General features: G+C 41.7%; 2 protein-coding genes across 3 annotated transcripts; one reads left to right on the top strand and one right to left on the bottom strand.

Annotated features, from left to right (window-relative positions):
• Positions 1-2,176: 2,176 nt before the first annotated feature.
• On the bottom strand, positions 2,177-13,343 carry LOC138372130 (glutamine-rich protein 2-like). The gene is made up of 2 exons (XM_069337446.1): positions 13,209-13,343; positions 2,177-3,475 (listed from the first exon to the last, which is right to left on the bottom strand). Exons 1-2 carry the CDS (start codon positions 13,341-13,343, stop codon positions 2,177-2,179), a joined length of 1,434 nt encoding a protein of 477 aa, XP_069193547.1.
• LOC123765760 (ras-interacting protein RIP3) lies at positions 8,457-17,362 on the top strand. Of its 2 annotated transcripts, none has more exons than XM_045754488.2 (2): positions 8,457-8,596; positions 14,857-17,362. In XM_045754488.2, the coding sequence occupies exon 2, from the start codon at positions 14,965-14,967 to the stop codon at positions 16,843-16,845; it is 1,881 nt and encodes a 626-aa protein (XP_045610444.2). In that variant the 5' UTR covers positions 8,457-8,596; positions 14,857-14,964; the 3' UTR covers positions 16,846-17,362. The 2 variants fall into 2 exon arrangements, with proteins under 2 accessions (XP_045610444.2, XP_045610445.2); XM_045754489.2 differs by lacking the exon at positions 8,457-8,596 and adding an exon at positions 8,867-9,712.
• Positions 17,363-18,174: the final 812 nt, after the last annotated feature.

Here is an 18,174-nt window from a genome sequence, read left to right as displayed (position 1 = left end):
CTCATTCGTAATGTTCATCCTATCCATCCATCCACCTTTCATCTTGCTCTTACCTTCCTCTAGAAATTACCTTCTTCTCTTACCTGCTCCTCACCTCACTTTTTCCTTATTTATTGCCCGTTCCTTCCTCTTTCTCAGTTTTTTTTGGTCCCACCACTCACTTGGTCCGGGAGACATCTCCCGTCACGCAGGGTGCAGTTGCACCTCCACAGATCTCCAGTATCAGCTCTTGATATTGGTAATGGCTCAAAAGGGCCACCACATACGGGCTATTCATGCCCGTGCCACCTTTTGGATGGTTTAATCGTCATCTTGGACACATTCATGGGAGACACCTCCCGTCACGCAGAGTGCACTTGCACCTCCACAGATCTCCAGTATCAGCTCTTGATACTGGTGATGGCTCGAAAGGGCCACCACTTACGAGCTATTCATGCCCGTGCCACCTTTTGGGTGGCTTCATCTTCATCTTCTTCATCTGTTTAAAACACGGGAGACATCTTCCGTCACGCTGGGTGCAGTCGCACCTCCACAGATCTCCAGTATCATCTATTGATACTGGTGATGGCTCAAAAGGGCCACCACTTACCAATTCATGCCCGTGCCACCTATTGGGTGGCTTCATCTTCATCTTAACACATTCACAAGGGAGACATCTCCTATCATGCAGGGTGCATTCGCACCTCCACAGATCTCCAGTATCAGCTCTTGATACTGGTAATGGCTTAAAAAGGCCACCACTTACGGGCTATTCATGCCCGTGCCACCTTTTGGGTGGCTTAATCTTCATCATCATCATCGATCAGCGTCCAACACGGGAGACATCTCCCGTCACGCAGATGCAGTCGCACCTCCACAGATCTCCAGTATCAGCTCTTGATACTGGTAATGGCTCGAAAGGGCCACCACTTACGGGCTATTCATGCCCGTGCCACCTTTTGGGTGGCTTAATCTTCATCAATCAATCTCTTTCTCACACCATTTGGTCACCACTTACGGGCTATTCATGCCCGTGCCACCTCTTGGGTGGCTTAATCTTCATCAATCATCAAATCTACTCATCCACGGGAGACATTTCCCGTCACGCAGGGTGCAGTCGCACCTCCACAGATCTCCAGTATCATCTATTGATACTGGAAATGGCTCAAAAAGGGCCACCACTTATGGGCTATTCATGCCCAAGCCACCTTTTGGGTGGCTTAAATCTTCTCTCTCTCTCTACTCATCACACCATTTGGTCCGGGAGACATCTCCCGTCACGCTGGGTGCAGTCGCACCTCCACAGATCTCCAGTATCATCTATTGATACTGGTGATAGCTCAAAAGGGCCACCACTTACGAGCTCTTCATGCCTGTGCCACCTTTTGGGTGGCTTCATCTTCATCTTAACACATTCACAAGGGAGACATCTCCCGCCATGCAGGGTGCATTCGCACCTCCACAGATCTCCAGTATCATCTTTTGATACTGGTAATGGCTCGAAAGGGCCACCACTTATGGGCTATTCATGCCCAAGCCACCTTTTGGGTGGCTTAATCTTCTCTCTCTCTCTCAATCAACACGCATCACCACACCATCATCTGGTCACCATTTGGTCCGGGAGACATCTCCCGTCACGCAGGGTGCAGTCGCACCTCCACAGATCTCCAGTATCAGCTCTTGATACTGGTAATGGCTCAAAAGGGCCACCACTTACGGGCTATTCATGCCCGTGCCACCTTTTGGGTGGCTTAATCTTCATCAATCAATCTCTTTCTCACACCATTTGGTCACCACTTACGGGCTATTCATGCCCGTGCCACCTCTTGGGTGGCTTAATCTTCATCAATCATCAATCTACTCATCCACGGGAGACATCTCCCGTCACGCAGGGTGCAGTCGCACCTCCACAGATCTCCAGTATCAGCTCTTGATACTGGTAATGGCTCAAAAGGGCCACCACTTACGGGCTATTCATGCCCGTGCCACCTTTTGGGTGGCTTAATCTTCATCAATCAATCAATCTCTTTCTCATTACGGGCTATTCATGCCCGTGCCACCTCTTGGGTGGCTTATTCTTCATCAATCAATCTCTTTCCTATCACATACGACTTGATAATGGTCCAGGATAGATCAAAACGTTGTCGTGTTCCTCCATCTTCTGGTGTGTGATGTGGTCACCATACCTTCAGCCACGTTATTGTGTCTCATCGTCTGCAACATTCCAACACTTCTTCTTGTTCAACATTCGTGCATCCTCTGCAATCAACGGTAATGCTATTATTAACCATATATCTTCAACTTCTATTTTAGTAAACCATTTTTCATGAGCTTTTGTTTCAACATTTTCCACCACACGGGGTTGAATACTACCATCTTCCACCACACGGGGTTGAACACTACCATCTTCCACCACACGGGGTTGAACACTACCATCTTCCACCACACAGGGTTGAACACTACCATCTTCCACCACACGGGGTTGAACACTACCATCTTCCACCACACGGGGTTGAACACTACCATCTTCCACCACACGGGGTTGAACACTACCATCTTCCACCACACGGGGTTGAACACTACCATCTTCCACCACACGGGGTTGAACACTACCATCTTCCACCACACGGGGTTGAACACTACCATCTTCCTCCACACGGGGTTGAATACTACCATCTTCCACCACACGGGGTTGAACACTACCATCTTCCACCACACAGGGTTGAACACTACCATCTTCCACCACACGGGGTTGAACACTACCATCTTCCACCACACGGGGTTGAACACTACCATCTTCCACCACACGGGGTTGAACACTACCATCTTCCACCACACGGGGTTGAACACTACCATCTTCCACCACACGGGGTTGAACACTACCATCTTCCACCACACAGGGTTGAACACTACCATCTTCCACCACACGGGGTTGAACACTACCATCTTCCACCACACGGGGTTGAACACTACCATCTTCCTCCACACGGGGTTGAATACTACCATCTTCCACCACACGGGGTTGAACACTACCATCTTCCACCACACGGGGTTGAACACTACCATCTTCCACCACACGGGGTTGAACACTACCATCTTCCACCACACGGGGTTGAACACTACCATCTTCCACCACACGGGGTTGAACACTACCATCTTCCACCACACGGGGTTGAACACTACCATCTTCCACCACACGGGGTTGAACACTACCATCTTCCACCACACAGGGTTGAACACTACCATCTTCCACCACACGGGGTTGAACACTACCATCTTCCACCACACGGGGTTGAACACTACCATCTTCCACCACACGGGGTTGAACACTACCATCTTCCACCACACGGGGTTGAACACTACCATCTTCCACCACACGGGGTTGAACACTACCATCTTCCACCACACGGGGTTGAACACTACCATCTTCCACCACACGGGGTTGAACACTACCATCTTCCACCACAGATGGAAGTAATGGATGGATGTACCATGTCTCCCGTGAGGTGTCATGTTACTAACGCTTCGATTAATAAATCCCAGTGTCCTTTTTGCCTTATTGCGAACATTCATGCACTGATCTTTTGGTTTTAAATTCTTACTAATCATAACTCCCAGATCCCTTTAGCAATATAGGTAGATTTGATATTGGTCTGTAATTATTTATGTGAGCTGTCTTGCCTCCTTTATGAACTGGCGTTACTCTGAGATTTTTAAGGATATCAGGAAAAGTATGACACAAGAGATTTATTGAATAGCAGAGCTATGGGTAGTGCAATAGTTGACATGTCGAGGTAAATAACAGCCGCTTCCTTCCACTAATCTTGCATCCTTCAGGTGAAATTTTCCTGCTGAGTTTGTATAGAACTTTGAAACCCAGGTCCCGTCTGTCGACGTTCCCTACACCTCTTTCAGGTAAGGTATATACATACAAGTGATGTTACATTAATGGATTGATATATAGATAGAGCTAGTACATACAATGCCTAAAGCCACTATTACGCAATGCGTTTCGGGCAAGAAAAACATTAATATCTAGAACTTAATACTAATTGAGCATAAAGAATAAAAAGTGTTGAGAACAAATACAAATAAAGATAAAAAAAAAGGGGGAACATGACTGAAAAAGCAGCACAAATACAATAGGTTGACAAACAGTGTTGATTAAAAAAAGAAAATAACAGACATGGGTTGATAATAGAGGAGTGAGGTAGGTTACAGGGAATTTATTAGGTAGTGTTTAGTTTTTATCTTAAACTGGTTGAGAGAGGTACAGTCTTTAACATGGTTGGGAAGGTCATTCCACATTCTGGGCCCCTTGATTTGTAGAGCATTTCTAGTTTGATTAAGTCGTACTCTAGGAATATCAAAACTGTATTTATTTCTGGTGTGGTGCTCATGGGTTCTGTTACAACCTTCTATGAAGCTTTTGAGATCAGGATTGGCATTATAGTTTAGCGTTTTATATATGTATAATACACATGAGAGAATGTGCAGTGACTTAATGTCTAACATATTCAGAGATTTGAGTAGGGGTACCGAGTGATGTCTGGGGCCAGAGTTGGATATTGTTCTAATAGCAGCTTTGTGTTGGGTAATTAGAGGACGTAAGTGATTTTGGGTAGTAGAACCCCAAGCACAAATACCATAGTTGAGATATGGATAGATAAGGGAGTAATAGAGAGTCACCAGGGCAGGGCGTGGTACATAATATCTGATCTTAGAAAGAATGCCCACAGTTTTTGAAACTTTTTTTGATATATTTAGAATGTGTCCCTGGAAATTCAGCTTGTGGTCAATGAGAATGCCAAGGAATTTGCCATCTAATTTGTTACAAATTTGGGTATTGTTTATTTTGAGATTTATTTGACTAGAGGATTTATTGCCAAACAGAATATAGAAAGTTTTGTCAATGTTAAGGGTGAGTTTGTTGGCAGTTAGCCAAAGATGGACTTTATTTAGCTCAGTATTTACTGTGGCATTTAGAGCAAGAGGGTCAGGACTGGAGTAAATGAAGGTTGTGTCGTCAGCAAATAGAATTGGTTTGAGGTGTTGGGAGGCATTAGGAAGGTCATTAATGTAGATGAGAAAGAGGAGAGGGCCAAGTATGCTGCCCTGAGGAACACCAATGTTTATGGGTAGGGTGGGAGAAATTGTATTATTCACAGAAACATATTGGAGCCTGTCAGTAAGGTAGGATTCGAGGTATTGTAGGGAGTGTCCTCTGACTCCATAATGATGTAATTTAAGAAGAAGGTTTTGGTGGTTGACAGTATCAAAAGCTTTACGCAGGTCTACAAATAACCCAACAGGGAACTCCTTTTTATCAAGAGCTGTATGAATCGAGTTAAGCATACTAATAAGTGCATCGTTAGTGCTTTTTTTGGGCCTGAAGCCATATTGGCAAGGGCTAAGTATATTGAGTTTGGCTAGATATGAGTAAAGCTGCTTATAGATTAGTTTTTCAAATTTTTTTGACAAGTTTGGCAGGATTGATATAGGTCTGTAGTTGTTAACATCTGTGAGATCACCACATTTGTGGACAGGCGTTACTCTCGCTTTTTTAGAATATCTGGAAAGGTTTGGAGTTCAAGTGACTTGTTGAAGAGCAAAGCAATAGCAGGGGCTAAAGATCTGGAGGCTTTTTTGTAAATTAAAGTTGGTATCTCCTCAAGGGCACCAGACTTGGTTTTAAGGGAAAGGATTATCTCATTGACGTCAGTGGAGTTAATAGGCTTTAGGTACAGAGACTGTGGATAGTTACCTGTAAGATAGTCCTTAATGTCAGTACTGGAAGATGGAATATCATTTGCAAGGGATGAACCAATGGAAGAGAAGAACCTATTGAACTCAATAGCAGAATCAGAGGCTGAAAGCTGACCATCGTTATTAGACAGGAGAGTCGGTTTGTTATTTAAAGACTTCTTTGATCCCAATATTTGTGAAATTGTTCTCCAAGTTTGTTTAATGTTGCTCTTTATTTGGGTAAATTTATCTTCGTAGTATTTAGTTTTGGCTCGTCTAATTATCTTAGATAGCAATAATGAGTAATTCTTTGAGAATTCTTTGGAGACAATTCCTAACCTATACTTCTTCTCAAGGTCGTGTTTTTTGTTAATGGATTTAAGTATTCCCTTTGTAAGCCAAGGATTGTTAAGCCTTTTGCTTGTGACTTGTTTTGTAAGCCTAGGACAGTGGGTGTTATAAAGGCTAAGAGTTGTTTGTAGAAAAGATTGCACTGCTAGGTTGATGTCCCCTATGTTACCTAACTCGGACTCCCAGTTGACATTATCAGCAGCAGTTATAAAATTGTTTATAGCAGTTTCATTGTGCAGCCTAAAGCTTAACTCCCTTGTTTCTAGAGGTGGTTTGCTAATGTTAGTTAAGAGAAATGTGGGGTAATGGTCTGTAGTGCTATCGGTGATTATACCTGAAGTAAGCGGAGAGGTTATGTTGGTCCAGATGTGATCTAGAGTCGTGGCAGTGCTATCAGTGATTCTAGTAGGTCTAGTGATTAAGGGTATGAGGAAGCAGGAATTCATACAGTTGAGGAAGCGAACAGCAGTAGGGTGTTCTGGCTCGCAGAGGTCAATATTAAAGTCCCCTGCGATAATTAGGTGGTTTTTGTTCAGTCTGTTATCAAGTATTAGATTTCTAAGGTTTGAGTTGAATTCAGACACATCAGTGTTGGGAATTCTATAAACTGCACCCACAGACAGGACAGACTCGGCACCTTTGACTCTAAAGCTGGCGAAGATATACTCCCCACAGCAGTCTCTAGTTCTAATTTCTTTTAAGCATGTTAGTTCTTGGTGGTAGTAAAGAGCAGTGCCACCACCTCTCTGAAGTTGACGACAGTTGTGAATTGCTGAGTAGTTAGGCATGTTAAAGAGTTGAGTAGTATCCTCTTTCAACCATGTTTCAGTAAGTATAATAAAAGAGAATTTGTTGCCAATAGTTTCAATCAAGGCACTAACATCATCGAAGTGTTTACCTAGGGATCTAACGTTCAAATTGATTACAGAGATATTGTGATTATGAGTTAATACATTGTTTACATCATGTGCTGCAAAATATCTGCAATTTAGATCATTAAAGTGATTATTGTCATAGATAGTGGATAAGAGGTTAAGTTCTGGGTCTATACTTGTCTGCATAAAAAAAGCTGATTGCAGGGAACTTGCAATCGGAACTTGCAACTTGAACTTGATTGCTCTTCGGTGTAGGGAACATCACTGTCAATATCACTTAACTCTGCGCAGTTTTTCGTTTGTTTCTCCTGATCATTGCTACCTAAAAGAGGCCTGGAATCGTCATCATCCATCAAAGTCACTGGATCACAAGTTCACAGCTCTCTAGAGCTGCCTAGGACGCACCCTTCCTCCACCACAGCTGGGTTAGAATTGGGAGAATATCCAGGGGCAGGCGATGAGTCACAATAACGTGGCTAAAGTATGTTGACCAGACTACACACTAGAAGGTGAAGGGACGACGACGTTTCGATCCGTCCTGGACCATTCTCAAGTCGATTCGACTTGAGAATGGTCCAGGACGGCCGGAAACGTCGTCGTCTCTTTACCTTCTAGTGTGTGGTCTGGTCAAAATATCCAGGGGTATAAAAGTCGGGACATGACAGAGCGGATCTCATCGAAACTTTGTAAAATACTGAACAATTTCGAGGATGTTGATCCACGAGAACTGAGAACAAGAGATGCTTTCTCACCCACAGAGTTATAAACCCATGGAACTGCCTACCCGCCAAAGCCGTAAATGTAAAGACTTAAATTTTAAGATCCAACCGGAAAAAGCATCAGAGCAAATAGGGTGACCCTTGACAAGCCGGCGGCTTTCTGTCCTCGCCGAGGTCACTGGAGTGTTAATAGCCATCAGATAAATTTCACGTCTGCATGAGAACGGCATGCAGAGTTTAGTTCATTTATTATGCACCCCATACCCATCTTGTGGGCGGTAGTGGAAAGGGTTACATAGCACATAATGGGCCCATGGAACGAGTATATTATTGGCATTTGACATAATCTACTCTCTACACTCACAATTCATTTAGCTAAGGAAGTTACAATCTTGATGAGCTAGTTACAAAAATTCAATGCACATCGGAATCCCCCCCTTACTGTACAAGACATGTTGCTCACCTGTATTATTTTTGACAGTGCAGTTGTGTTTACTGATGCGTCTCATCGAATATTCGCCACTGACAATTATATTTTATTGTATCTAATAGCAATATTTAGTCGCTGAAAATATATTTGTAGAAATTTGGTCGGGAGCTAAAGACTGTCCAGAGCACCTCCCCGCCGCCCTCCCTACGTATTCACTTATATTTCCTTCCCTGCTTATCCAATCTCTACTCTGCTTCATATTCATATTTAGAAAGTGACTCAAATTAAAATGTACTTATAAAATTTATAAATGTGGTCTAGGAGAAGTTATAATAAATGCGGAAGATGTTCGGGAGAGCTTCGCTGAGGCTGTTGTTTACATGCAAATGGCGAAGGTAGCGTCGATCGAGAATCGTTATTTCTTTTCCCACTAATTTCGGCCTCTGTGAAGAACTTTTTCACCATCTAACCAGTTCAGCACCTCACTACCCACGCAGGTAAGCTGTTAATAATTATATAAGCCGCCAGGAGGCCACCGAAAGCGCCCAAATTTGGTATATAAATATGGGTGGTAATGGCAACCACATTTTCAAATGGCTACCCAGTGCTATTGCTGATTTACTGGGTTGTATTTATTGTGACTTTGGCGTCATGGAGGCGTGACAGGCTGTGTCATGGGAGGAGAGGGTCGTGGTGTGGTGAGGGGGGTGTGGCTAGTGGGCAAGAGTTGGGTCAGGGGGGGCGTGTCATGCTAAGAGGGCGGGGAGAGGCCAGAGGGCGAAGGGCGGCCTTGAGGCTCAACCTCACACTACTGATGTCTTGGGCACCACTTGAGCCTGGCTCCTGGGGTGTCGGATTTGACGGCCTTGGGGGACCAGTGAAATGGTTTGAGATGCCTCACACCTGCCTTCGTGTACCCCAACTGCTTAGGGGTGCTCCATACCTACTTAGGAGTGCACCATGTCAGTCTTGGGGTACACCATAACTGCCTCAAGGTGCCCTACACCTGTTTTAGGGTGCACCACACCTGTCTTTAGGCTCCCCACATCTTCCTTGGGGTACCTCACATTGCCTTTGGGTTCCTCATACCTGCTTTGGGGTACTCCACATCTGTCTTGAGGTGCCTCACATCTGCCTTGATGTGCCTCATACCTGCCTTGGAGGGTTTCCTACACTTTCCTTGTGGTGCACCAGTTCTGCCTCAGATTAACCAGGACCTTTTTCAAAGCAACTAGGTCCTGATTCTGGAGAGGCAAAAACTAGCTTTGGCTGGCCAGGACCTAATTTGTGATGGGAATAAACCACCTAGCATGGCCAGGACCAGCCTCCAAACAAGGAATTACCTCCTGATGGCCAGGAACTACTTTTGAATGGATATGAACTGCCTATTGATTACAGTACCTACTTCAGTACTTGTCCTAGGCCTTAGGCCATCTAAGGGGCTTGACAGGCCTTAGTACAAGCTTCTTGCTCTTGACAGTGGGAATTATATGTCTTTGGATGGCCAGAGCCTGCTTCAAGATAGTCATTACTTGCTTTGGGCTGCCTGGTTCTACTACTTTTCTTCCAAGTGCAGAAACACCTGCCTCGATATGCTCAGGTTCTATATTGAGGTAATCAGGATCTGCTTATGGAGTTTGTTGAGGTCAGTGGAGGGAGCTTGAGTTGACTATGGGAGCAACCAAACTGAATTTCGATTTTGGAGGTGGGAGGTTATATTTTTAACTAAATATATAAATTATTGCTTGCTGCCAGTAGTGTGTAATTTGTAAGTAGTGTATTTGTGCAAGTTTCCAATTGAAGAAACCTCAACTCCTTGGCCCCTTATCTCCAGGAAATTGTGTACCTACTTTCAAATAAAGCACATTTCACATAATAGCTGAATTCAATGATTTTCTAAATAAAACATTTGAGTAGTTTTATTAGTCAGTGGTAGTGCATAAGAATAGTGCGTAATTGTACCAGAACTGAAAACCACACCTGTATCATACAAGCATTTTTCTGGTCTATACAGTCTCTCAATACTAGACCTAAGAGCTGCTACAATTCCCTCCACTGGAATGCTAGTCTTTTTGTCACTCCCTTTCATACAGTATTACTATCTTGGTAGACCATGCTAGAGACAAGTTTTATTGAGGAAAAAATATTAGTGCTCATTAACGGATGAATAATTTAAATAGTTTTAGTGGTTGGTAAATATTAGCCTTGTAAGCACATGTAATTGTTGTATACTTTCATGTATACAACATGAGTACATGAATATGTATACAGCAAATTATACATTCATGTATACAATAACCCATGCTGTCAAAATGATAGTATTGTACAGGTACATGTAGTAACTATTTGGCTGAATATGCTAATAGTGTATATTGAACCCCACCCCCCAAAAAAATAATTTTTTGTACTACTTATGTTTTTGGGAAAAATCTAAAAACCAAACTTGAACATTCCTAAACCTGTTAAAGCACATATATGTACTCTGCTAGGCCTAAAATATATGTACTAGGCCTAGGATTGCTTGGACAGTTTAGTTTAGGCTCTTTAGTTACATTTCTGTTTTAATGGTATGCCATTTAGTCTAATTCAGTAATACAAAATGTGAAATTTTTGGATCCAGTATAGAGCACATTTTTGTATATTTGACCAGATCTCTGCTATAAGTACTGTATTATCATTTAGGAGAATGGGCTGATACAATATAGTACTGTACTGGATTTTAATGCTCAGTGGAATATATATATCATCTACTATCAAAATTGTAATACATGTCATTCCGTGCTAAATCATCATAAAAAGTGGACTGTCAACCAGACCATCTTTGACTCATGAAATTTAGTATGATATTTGAGGACAAGAAGGGTCTCGGCTAACAGCACTGTAAACCAGGCATGACAGGGTTGATTTCATCGAAATCTTTAAAATACTGAACAATTTGGAGGATGTTGATCCAGACAATTTCTTCAAAAGGTCAGATGTAACACAAACAAGGAGCAATGGGTTCTAGTTCAGCATGCCACAATGTAGGACTGAAAGCAGGAGAGGCCTTTTTCACTTACAGGGTATAAACTATGAAACTGCCTGTCTGCCAAAGCCATAAATGCCAAAACTCTGTTAAATTTTAATATCTAGTCGGAAAAAAATCATCAAAGCAAATGTGGGGACCTTTGACAAGCTGCCTGCTTTCTGTCCTCATCGAGGCTATTAGTGTGTTAGTGGCCCTCAGGTAAAAAGTCATTTAAATTGGCAACATTTTAGTGCTCATTGATGCATGACATTCATACATCAGGATTATCAATGTGAACAAAAAAAATTTTGCTTACACGCTCAAAAAAATCATAACTTTGCATCTAAGTGGGTATACCCTTCACACTGCACTTAGTTTGAAGCTAAGGAAGCATTGCTTTCATTAGAAATAGTTTTACATTAATTAACCCCTGGGCTGTGCACCTGTTAACACTTTCGCGCTATCTGGACGCGCCGGCGCGTTCGGTTTCGTCTAACGCAAACGCATAGTGGACATAAAGTTATGTCTACTTTTAAAATATTTGTATAAAATTCAATTTTTATCCGATTTACTTTGGGTTTGTTTCAAACTGCGCGCTATGAGGCTCTCTTTCTCACCACTAGGCTGCATGGTACAATAAGTTCATGAAAGGTGTGGATAACTTCGATCAAATGGTATTTTGTCCCAAACGGGTTGCAGGTGGGTGACTTTAGCCGTTTATACTGGTAATTCTTCCCCCATATCATGTATTATATGCATATGTCTGTTTAGGGAATTTTATTCCGATCAATATACAACCAAAAATAACTGTGTGCAACAAGTATAAACTTGACAAACATAACAAAAGTAAAAATATTTCGTGTGTGTTTGACACTCACTGATATGTTCCAGCGTTGTTTTATATTTGTCGCTATTCTAACTTATGCTTTGTTGATATTTTTTACCTATGGGCACATAGAACATTCTATTGCGAACACATTGACATAAAAATGAATGACGTACATAGAAAATTAATGTCATGAGAGTGAAATAAGTATAAACTTTCAAAGCGCCGTGCGTCGTCCCGTCACCGATACCGGGTAACAATTTCACCACTTCCCACACTCTTGCGGGCGGGCTGCATCATTATTCTATGCTTATATTCATATCACCGTGTTGGGAATTTCATTGCGAGTCCATTGATACCAAAATTAACGCTGTAGAACAAGTGTGGAGGTGATTACAATCCCAAGAGTAAAAACATTTTGTTGCTGATGGGCGCTCACGGCGAGTCATCTACGTACTGTAGTTATTTATTTGGTGCTGGTATCCCTATATGTTTCGTGACTTATTTTACTGATGTTCTTCTAGAGAATTTTATTGCGAACACGTTGGTACCAAAATGAAATACGTAGCATGAGAACTAAGGTCAGAAGAGTAAAAAGAGTATACACATTTTTGTTTTTACGCTTAAGCGATAAAAACGCAGCGCGCACATTCGGTTGGCTGAGTGACCTTTGCGGAGAGCGCGAAAGTGTTAATAGCTGATGTCCCTTGGTGTGCAAAAGAATAAATTGTTCTGACAAATTTTTTTTTTTAACATTGTTAATTAGCATCCAGGAAGCACAAAATTCAAAATAAAAAGTCTCTATCTCTTGAGGTTTAGCTGTAGCGGCCCAGGGAATTTGCAGCAGAAATAAGGGAAGATGCCATACAGGAATAACTTTGTCCATTTATTTTAATTGTTTCTCACGATATTTATATAATGCAGTTTCTTGCACCTTATAAATAAAAAAAGGAACTTTATTTATAGTTCCTTTTACTTTATTTATGGAGTGGGCTCTCAGCTGGTCTGCATGTCTACTAGCCAGGGATCTGGTTCTTTACCAGCTCTGGATTCTGGTTCCTGATGAACTTGCAGAAGTCCCAGTTGGTTCTGTCCCAGGTTTGGACTTGGCTGGGCCTCATTTAGAGGCCCACTGGGTAAAGTGTGGCTTCATGGGCTGTTTTGTTTCTCCAGTTCTACCCCTTCACCACAACCACTGGGTTCGGGCCTTAATTAACCTTCGTCGGCTGCTGTGTTGCCGCTTTCCTCTTCTGGCTTTTTGATTCTTCACCTCTACCTTTGTGGCATCAATTCTGTTTCTGTGGATGCTTTGTGGATTGCTCCTACTTCCTTGGTTCCCTGTTCTAAGGCTTGTATTTCTCAGGTCGTCCACATTGTTATTGAGTGCAGCCAGCCTGCAGTCTACCCTCATGCTCACGATGTTCATAATTATGCTGCTCTCATAGCCATCTTTGTTAACATGTCCAGGGCTGATATTTAGACAATGGTGAATACCTGCAGTTTTTTTTTTAGTTTACTGCCCTTCCCCCCTTCCCCACTGATACCTGCTTGATGGGGTTTTGGGAGTTCTATATACAAACGAGCTCATTCTTACAGCTGGGCGCTGTAAGAATGGGCTCCTGGGCGCCTTACAGCTGGGTGGACAGCGCTTCGGATTCGTAGTCCTGAGGTTCCGGGTTTGATCCCCGGTGGAAACGGAGACAAATGGGCAAAATGTTTCTTTCACCCTGATGCCCCTGTTACCTAGCAGTAAATAGGTACCTGGGAGTTAGACAGCTGCTACAGGCTGCTTCCTGGGGGTGGAGGCCTGGTCGAGGACCGGGCCGCGGGGACACTAAGCCCTGAAATCATCTACCTCAAGATTCTGACTGGGGAGTTCTTCTACTCCCCAAGCCCGGCCCGAGGCCAGGCTCAGGGAGTAGCCCATGTTACTGTTGGAGGGTGTTTACATTGCCCTGGAAGTTCATTTGGTAGTTTCTAGGTTTCAGTGTTTTTGAATCTAGCAGTGGTCTGTTTTGGTTCGCTGACTTTCTGGATGCTTTCTCAGTGGGGTGGCAGAGTGTCACTTGCTCTCTGCATCACTGTGAATGGAGGGAGGCCAGGTTTTGGTTCTGGTCTCCGGTAGGCCAAACAGAGCGCCATGACTGGTGTGACCCATCAGTTGGGAGCCATCTCATTGAGATAGCTTCAAGGAGCTTCTGGAGCTTATCCAGAGAGAGGCATTTCATTAATTTCAATGCTGGTGTTTATATATTCAAATTCAAAGGTTATGTCATGTGATCTTTAAATGAAAAAAATCATTTTTTAATATAAAACTGTTTTTAATGATGATAATGTTTTCTTAGTTTCAAAACAAGTCCAACATGAAGGTTCTAACTCAATTAGAAGCAAAGTTATGAATTTTTCTTGTTGAGCTTGTTGTAAAAATGTATTTTTTTTTATCACATTAGCATCACTAGGGGCTAAAATTTTGCATATGTATATTACTGTACGTCATGTACTCTAGCATCCGTACAAATTTCATGTACATGTGAGATATGTACATCAAGTTGAGAGCCGTGATGATTTGGTATGGAATGACCCATAGAAAAACCCAGTTACAGTATATAGAATTTACATTAGAACAAATCCATAAGGGCCGTGACGAGGGTTCGAACTAGAATTCACATTCATTTTTGTAATTAATTTTGACCTTACAGGAGACTAGTTCCATAGGAAAAAGTTTAATGCAGTGCAACATGTATATACTGTAGGATGTTATGTCATAGACTATACTGTACATGAATGAATGTTGTATTTAGTCATACTGTATAACTCAGTACTGTATAGTATCTCCAATTTGTACAAAGATATCAAAAAGTGCTTTGGTTTGGTAAATACTGCTATGATGCACTCTTACAGTATTTTATTTCTAATTCTTTCAGACTGCATCAAGAACTTGAGGAAAAGCTGAGCAGCACACAAGTATTTTTACCGAACTAGGACTTTTTACCGGCAGAATTGATCCAGAGCTTCTAGGGTCATGCTCCACAATGGATATCCCACTTGATCTTAAGCTCTTTATGAATAATGCCTCCACGAAAGTCTACAAGTGCGAGCAGTGCAATGCCTCGTACTCGGATAAGGCATACTTTGAGATGCACAAGCAGACGCATCAAAAGGGAGAGTTACCTACTGTCCAGATTGTTATGACTGCAGCACCACAAACCCCAACACCCCAGCCAGCCCCAGCTCATCAACACCAGCATCAGCAGCAGCAGCAGCAGCAACAGCAACAACAGCAGCAGCAGCAGCAGCAGCAACAGCAACAACAGCAGCAACATCAACAACAGCAACAACAACAACAACAACAGCAGCAACAACAACAGCAGCAGCAACAACAGCAGCAACAACAACAGCAGCAGCAGCAGCAACAACAGCAGCAGCAACAGCAGCAGCAACAACAACAGCAGCAACAACAGCAACAAATAATTCACCAAGACCCTCAATTGACTGCGTACAAGAGAGCCTATGGTGGAGAACTTCACCAGATATATGAAGTTGCCCCTTCTACTAGGTATCAGGTAGTAACTACAGCCCCTCATGCCATTAATGCTGCAAATATAACAGCCATACAAGCACAGGTCAACGTTCCCACGTACACTGCCTCAAGTTATGTTTTGACTGCAGCACCCGAACAGCCACACAGAACTGTTGCCACAATTCATCACCACCACCACCAGCAACCTCAAGAACATGCACAACAACAACAACAACAACAGCAACAACAACAACAGCAACAGCAGCAGCACCCACAGGAGCCACAACAGCAACGACTTGTAATAGCGCTAGATACCAAAGATCGACCGTACAAGTGTGACCAGTGCACTGCATCATTTATTGATCCAACTGAATTAAATGAGCATAAAAAGAAACACAGTGGGGATGGTCCTTTTACTTGTGAAGACTGTCATTTCACATTTATGTATAAAAGCCATTTTAGAAGTCATAAGACACGGTGCCAGAAAAAGCGTGCAATGATGCCCAACCCACCAAAACCAATCATAATGCCAGCTCCTATAAAACGACAATTCCCCACACATCAACAACTAAACTCAAAACAGCAGCACCAGCACCCGCAACAGCAGCAGCAACAACAGCAACATCAACCACAAAGCAACAACAGACCTGCAGCTAAAAATACGGCACAGCACAATAAACAGCAGAACAATACTAGCAATATTCCTTTCAATCCAAGCAATCCGACTTTTAAGAGACAAAAGAAAGAACAGCGGCAGGACCGACCTTTTGAATGCCATGAGTGTGATGCTTCATTCCAGACTGTTCAAGATTTACAGACACATAAAGCCAAACACACTGGAGAGGGACCATTCAAATGTGAAGAATGCCGGTTTGTGTTTTTGTATCGTAAATTATACGAGGCGCATCGTAGACGCTGTGATAAGAAGCGTAAGGCACCGCACCTATCAGTTAAAAATGTTACAATAGCACAGTCCCAGCAAGTACAACAGCAATATCAGCAGCAAGAGCAACAGCAGCAAGTTATTCATCACACACAGCCACAGCATGTGCAGATACACACAGGACGAACTGTAACTGCAGTGCCGTCATCGGGCTCAACCGTGCAACTTACCGGACCCATCCAAATACACACAGCTGTTCCTAATCAGCACCAGACTGCTGTTATTGATATGAGAGCAGTACAGACCCAGCAGCATCAACAACAGGTGCAACAAGTTCAACACATTCAGCATCCAGCATTGCTTGAGCAGGTCATCCACGTTTCCCAGGTCCCCACGAATATTGGCGGTGGACGGCAGGAAATTAAATACGACCTGGTGCCTGCCACCGTTGATGTGGGGGATATGAATCAGATTATGAACCTCATTAAGGTTAAGGGACATCCTCAGTAGAATTGAGTCCTTTACAGTTGCATGCAGGGTTGGCATCCTCTGGATAATGTTGCCCACAGCAGCCCCACTGCCTTCATCTCCCATACCTGTGGAGTCAGTTGTCAAGAGAGGATCTAACCTTGTCAGTGATTAAGCTCTGGGCATTATCGTGAGGTCAGTACTGTGTCAATAGTAATTAAATCTATTCTCAATTTTTTTTATACATGAAGTACAAGCTAAATTTTGAAGTGCCAATAGTCTGTAATGACTTGGATTCTGCCTTGGTATAGTTCCAAGCTCTCACTTATGATAGCATTTCTTATTTAGCTGGGTTAGTACCAGGCTAGACCAAGAGTGATATATGCAATGAATGTGTACTCTCTTTTATTTTAAGAGTTGTCGTGCAAAACCGCAGTAACTTGTGAGGTTCAGCATTTTAAGCTGAACGTTTCCTAAGGTTTACATATTTATGAAATGTGAAGACATGTGTGTACTGTATACACACACACACACACACACATATATATATATGTATATATATATGTGTTTGTATGTATATATATATTATATATATATATATATATATATATATATATATATATATATATATATATAATATATATATATATAATATATATATATGCATATATATATATACATATATAATGTATATATATATATATATATATAAATATATATATATATATATATATATATATATATATATATATATATATAAATATATATATATATATATATATATATATATATATATATATATATATATATATATATATATATATATATATATATGTCGTACCTAGTAGCCAGAACGCACTTCTCAGCCTACTATGCAAGGCCGGATTTGCCTAATAAGCAAAGTTTTCATGAATTAATTGTTTTTCGACTACCTAACCTACCTAACCTAACCTAACCTAACTTTTTCGGCTACCTAACCAAACCTAACCTATAAAGATAGGTTAGGTTAGGTTAGGTAGGGTTGGTTAGGTTCGGTCATATATCTACGTTAATTTTAACTCGAATAAAAAAAAATTGACCTCATACATAATGAAATGGGTTGATTTATCATTTCATAAGAAAAAAAATTAGAGAAAATATATTAATTCAGGAAAACTTGGCTTATTAGGCAAATCGGGCCTTGAATAGTAGGCCAAAAAGTGAGTTCTGGCTACTAGGTACGACATATATATATATATATATATATATATATATATATATATATATATATATATATATATATATATAAAATATATATATATATATATATATATATATATATATATATATATATATATATATATATATATATATATATATATATATATATAT

Source organism: Procambarus clarkii, chromosome 37, assembly GCF_040958095.1.
Source record: "Procambarus clarkii isolate CNS0578487 chromosome 37, FALCON_Pclarkii_2.0, whole genome shotgun sequence".
NCBI classification, from domain to species: domain Eukaryota; kingdom Metazoa; phylum Arthropoda; class Malacostraca; order Decapoda; family Cambaridae; genus Procambarus; species Procambarus clarkii.
This window is presented reverse-complemented; position numbering and strand designations above follow the sequence as displayed.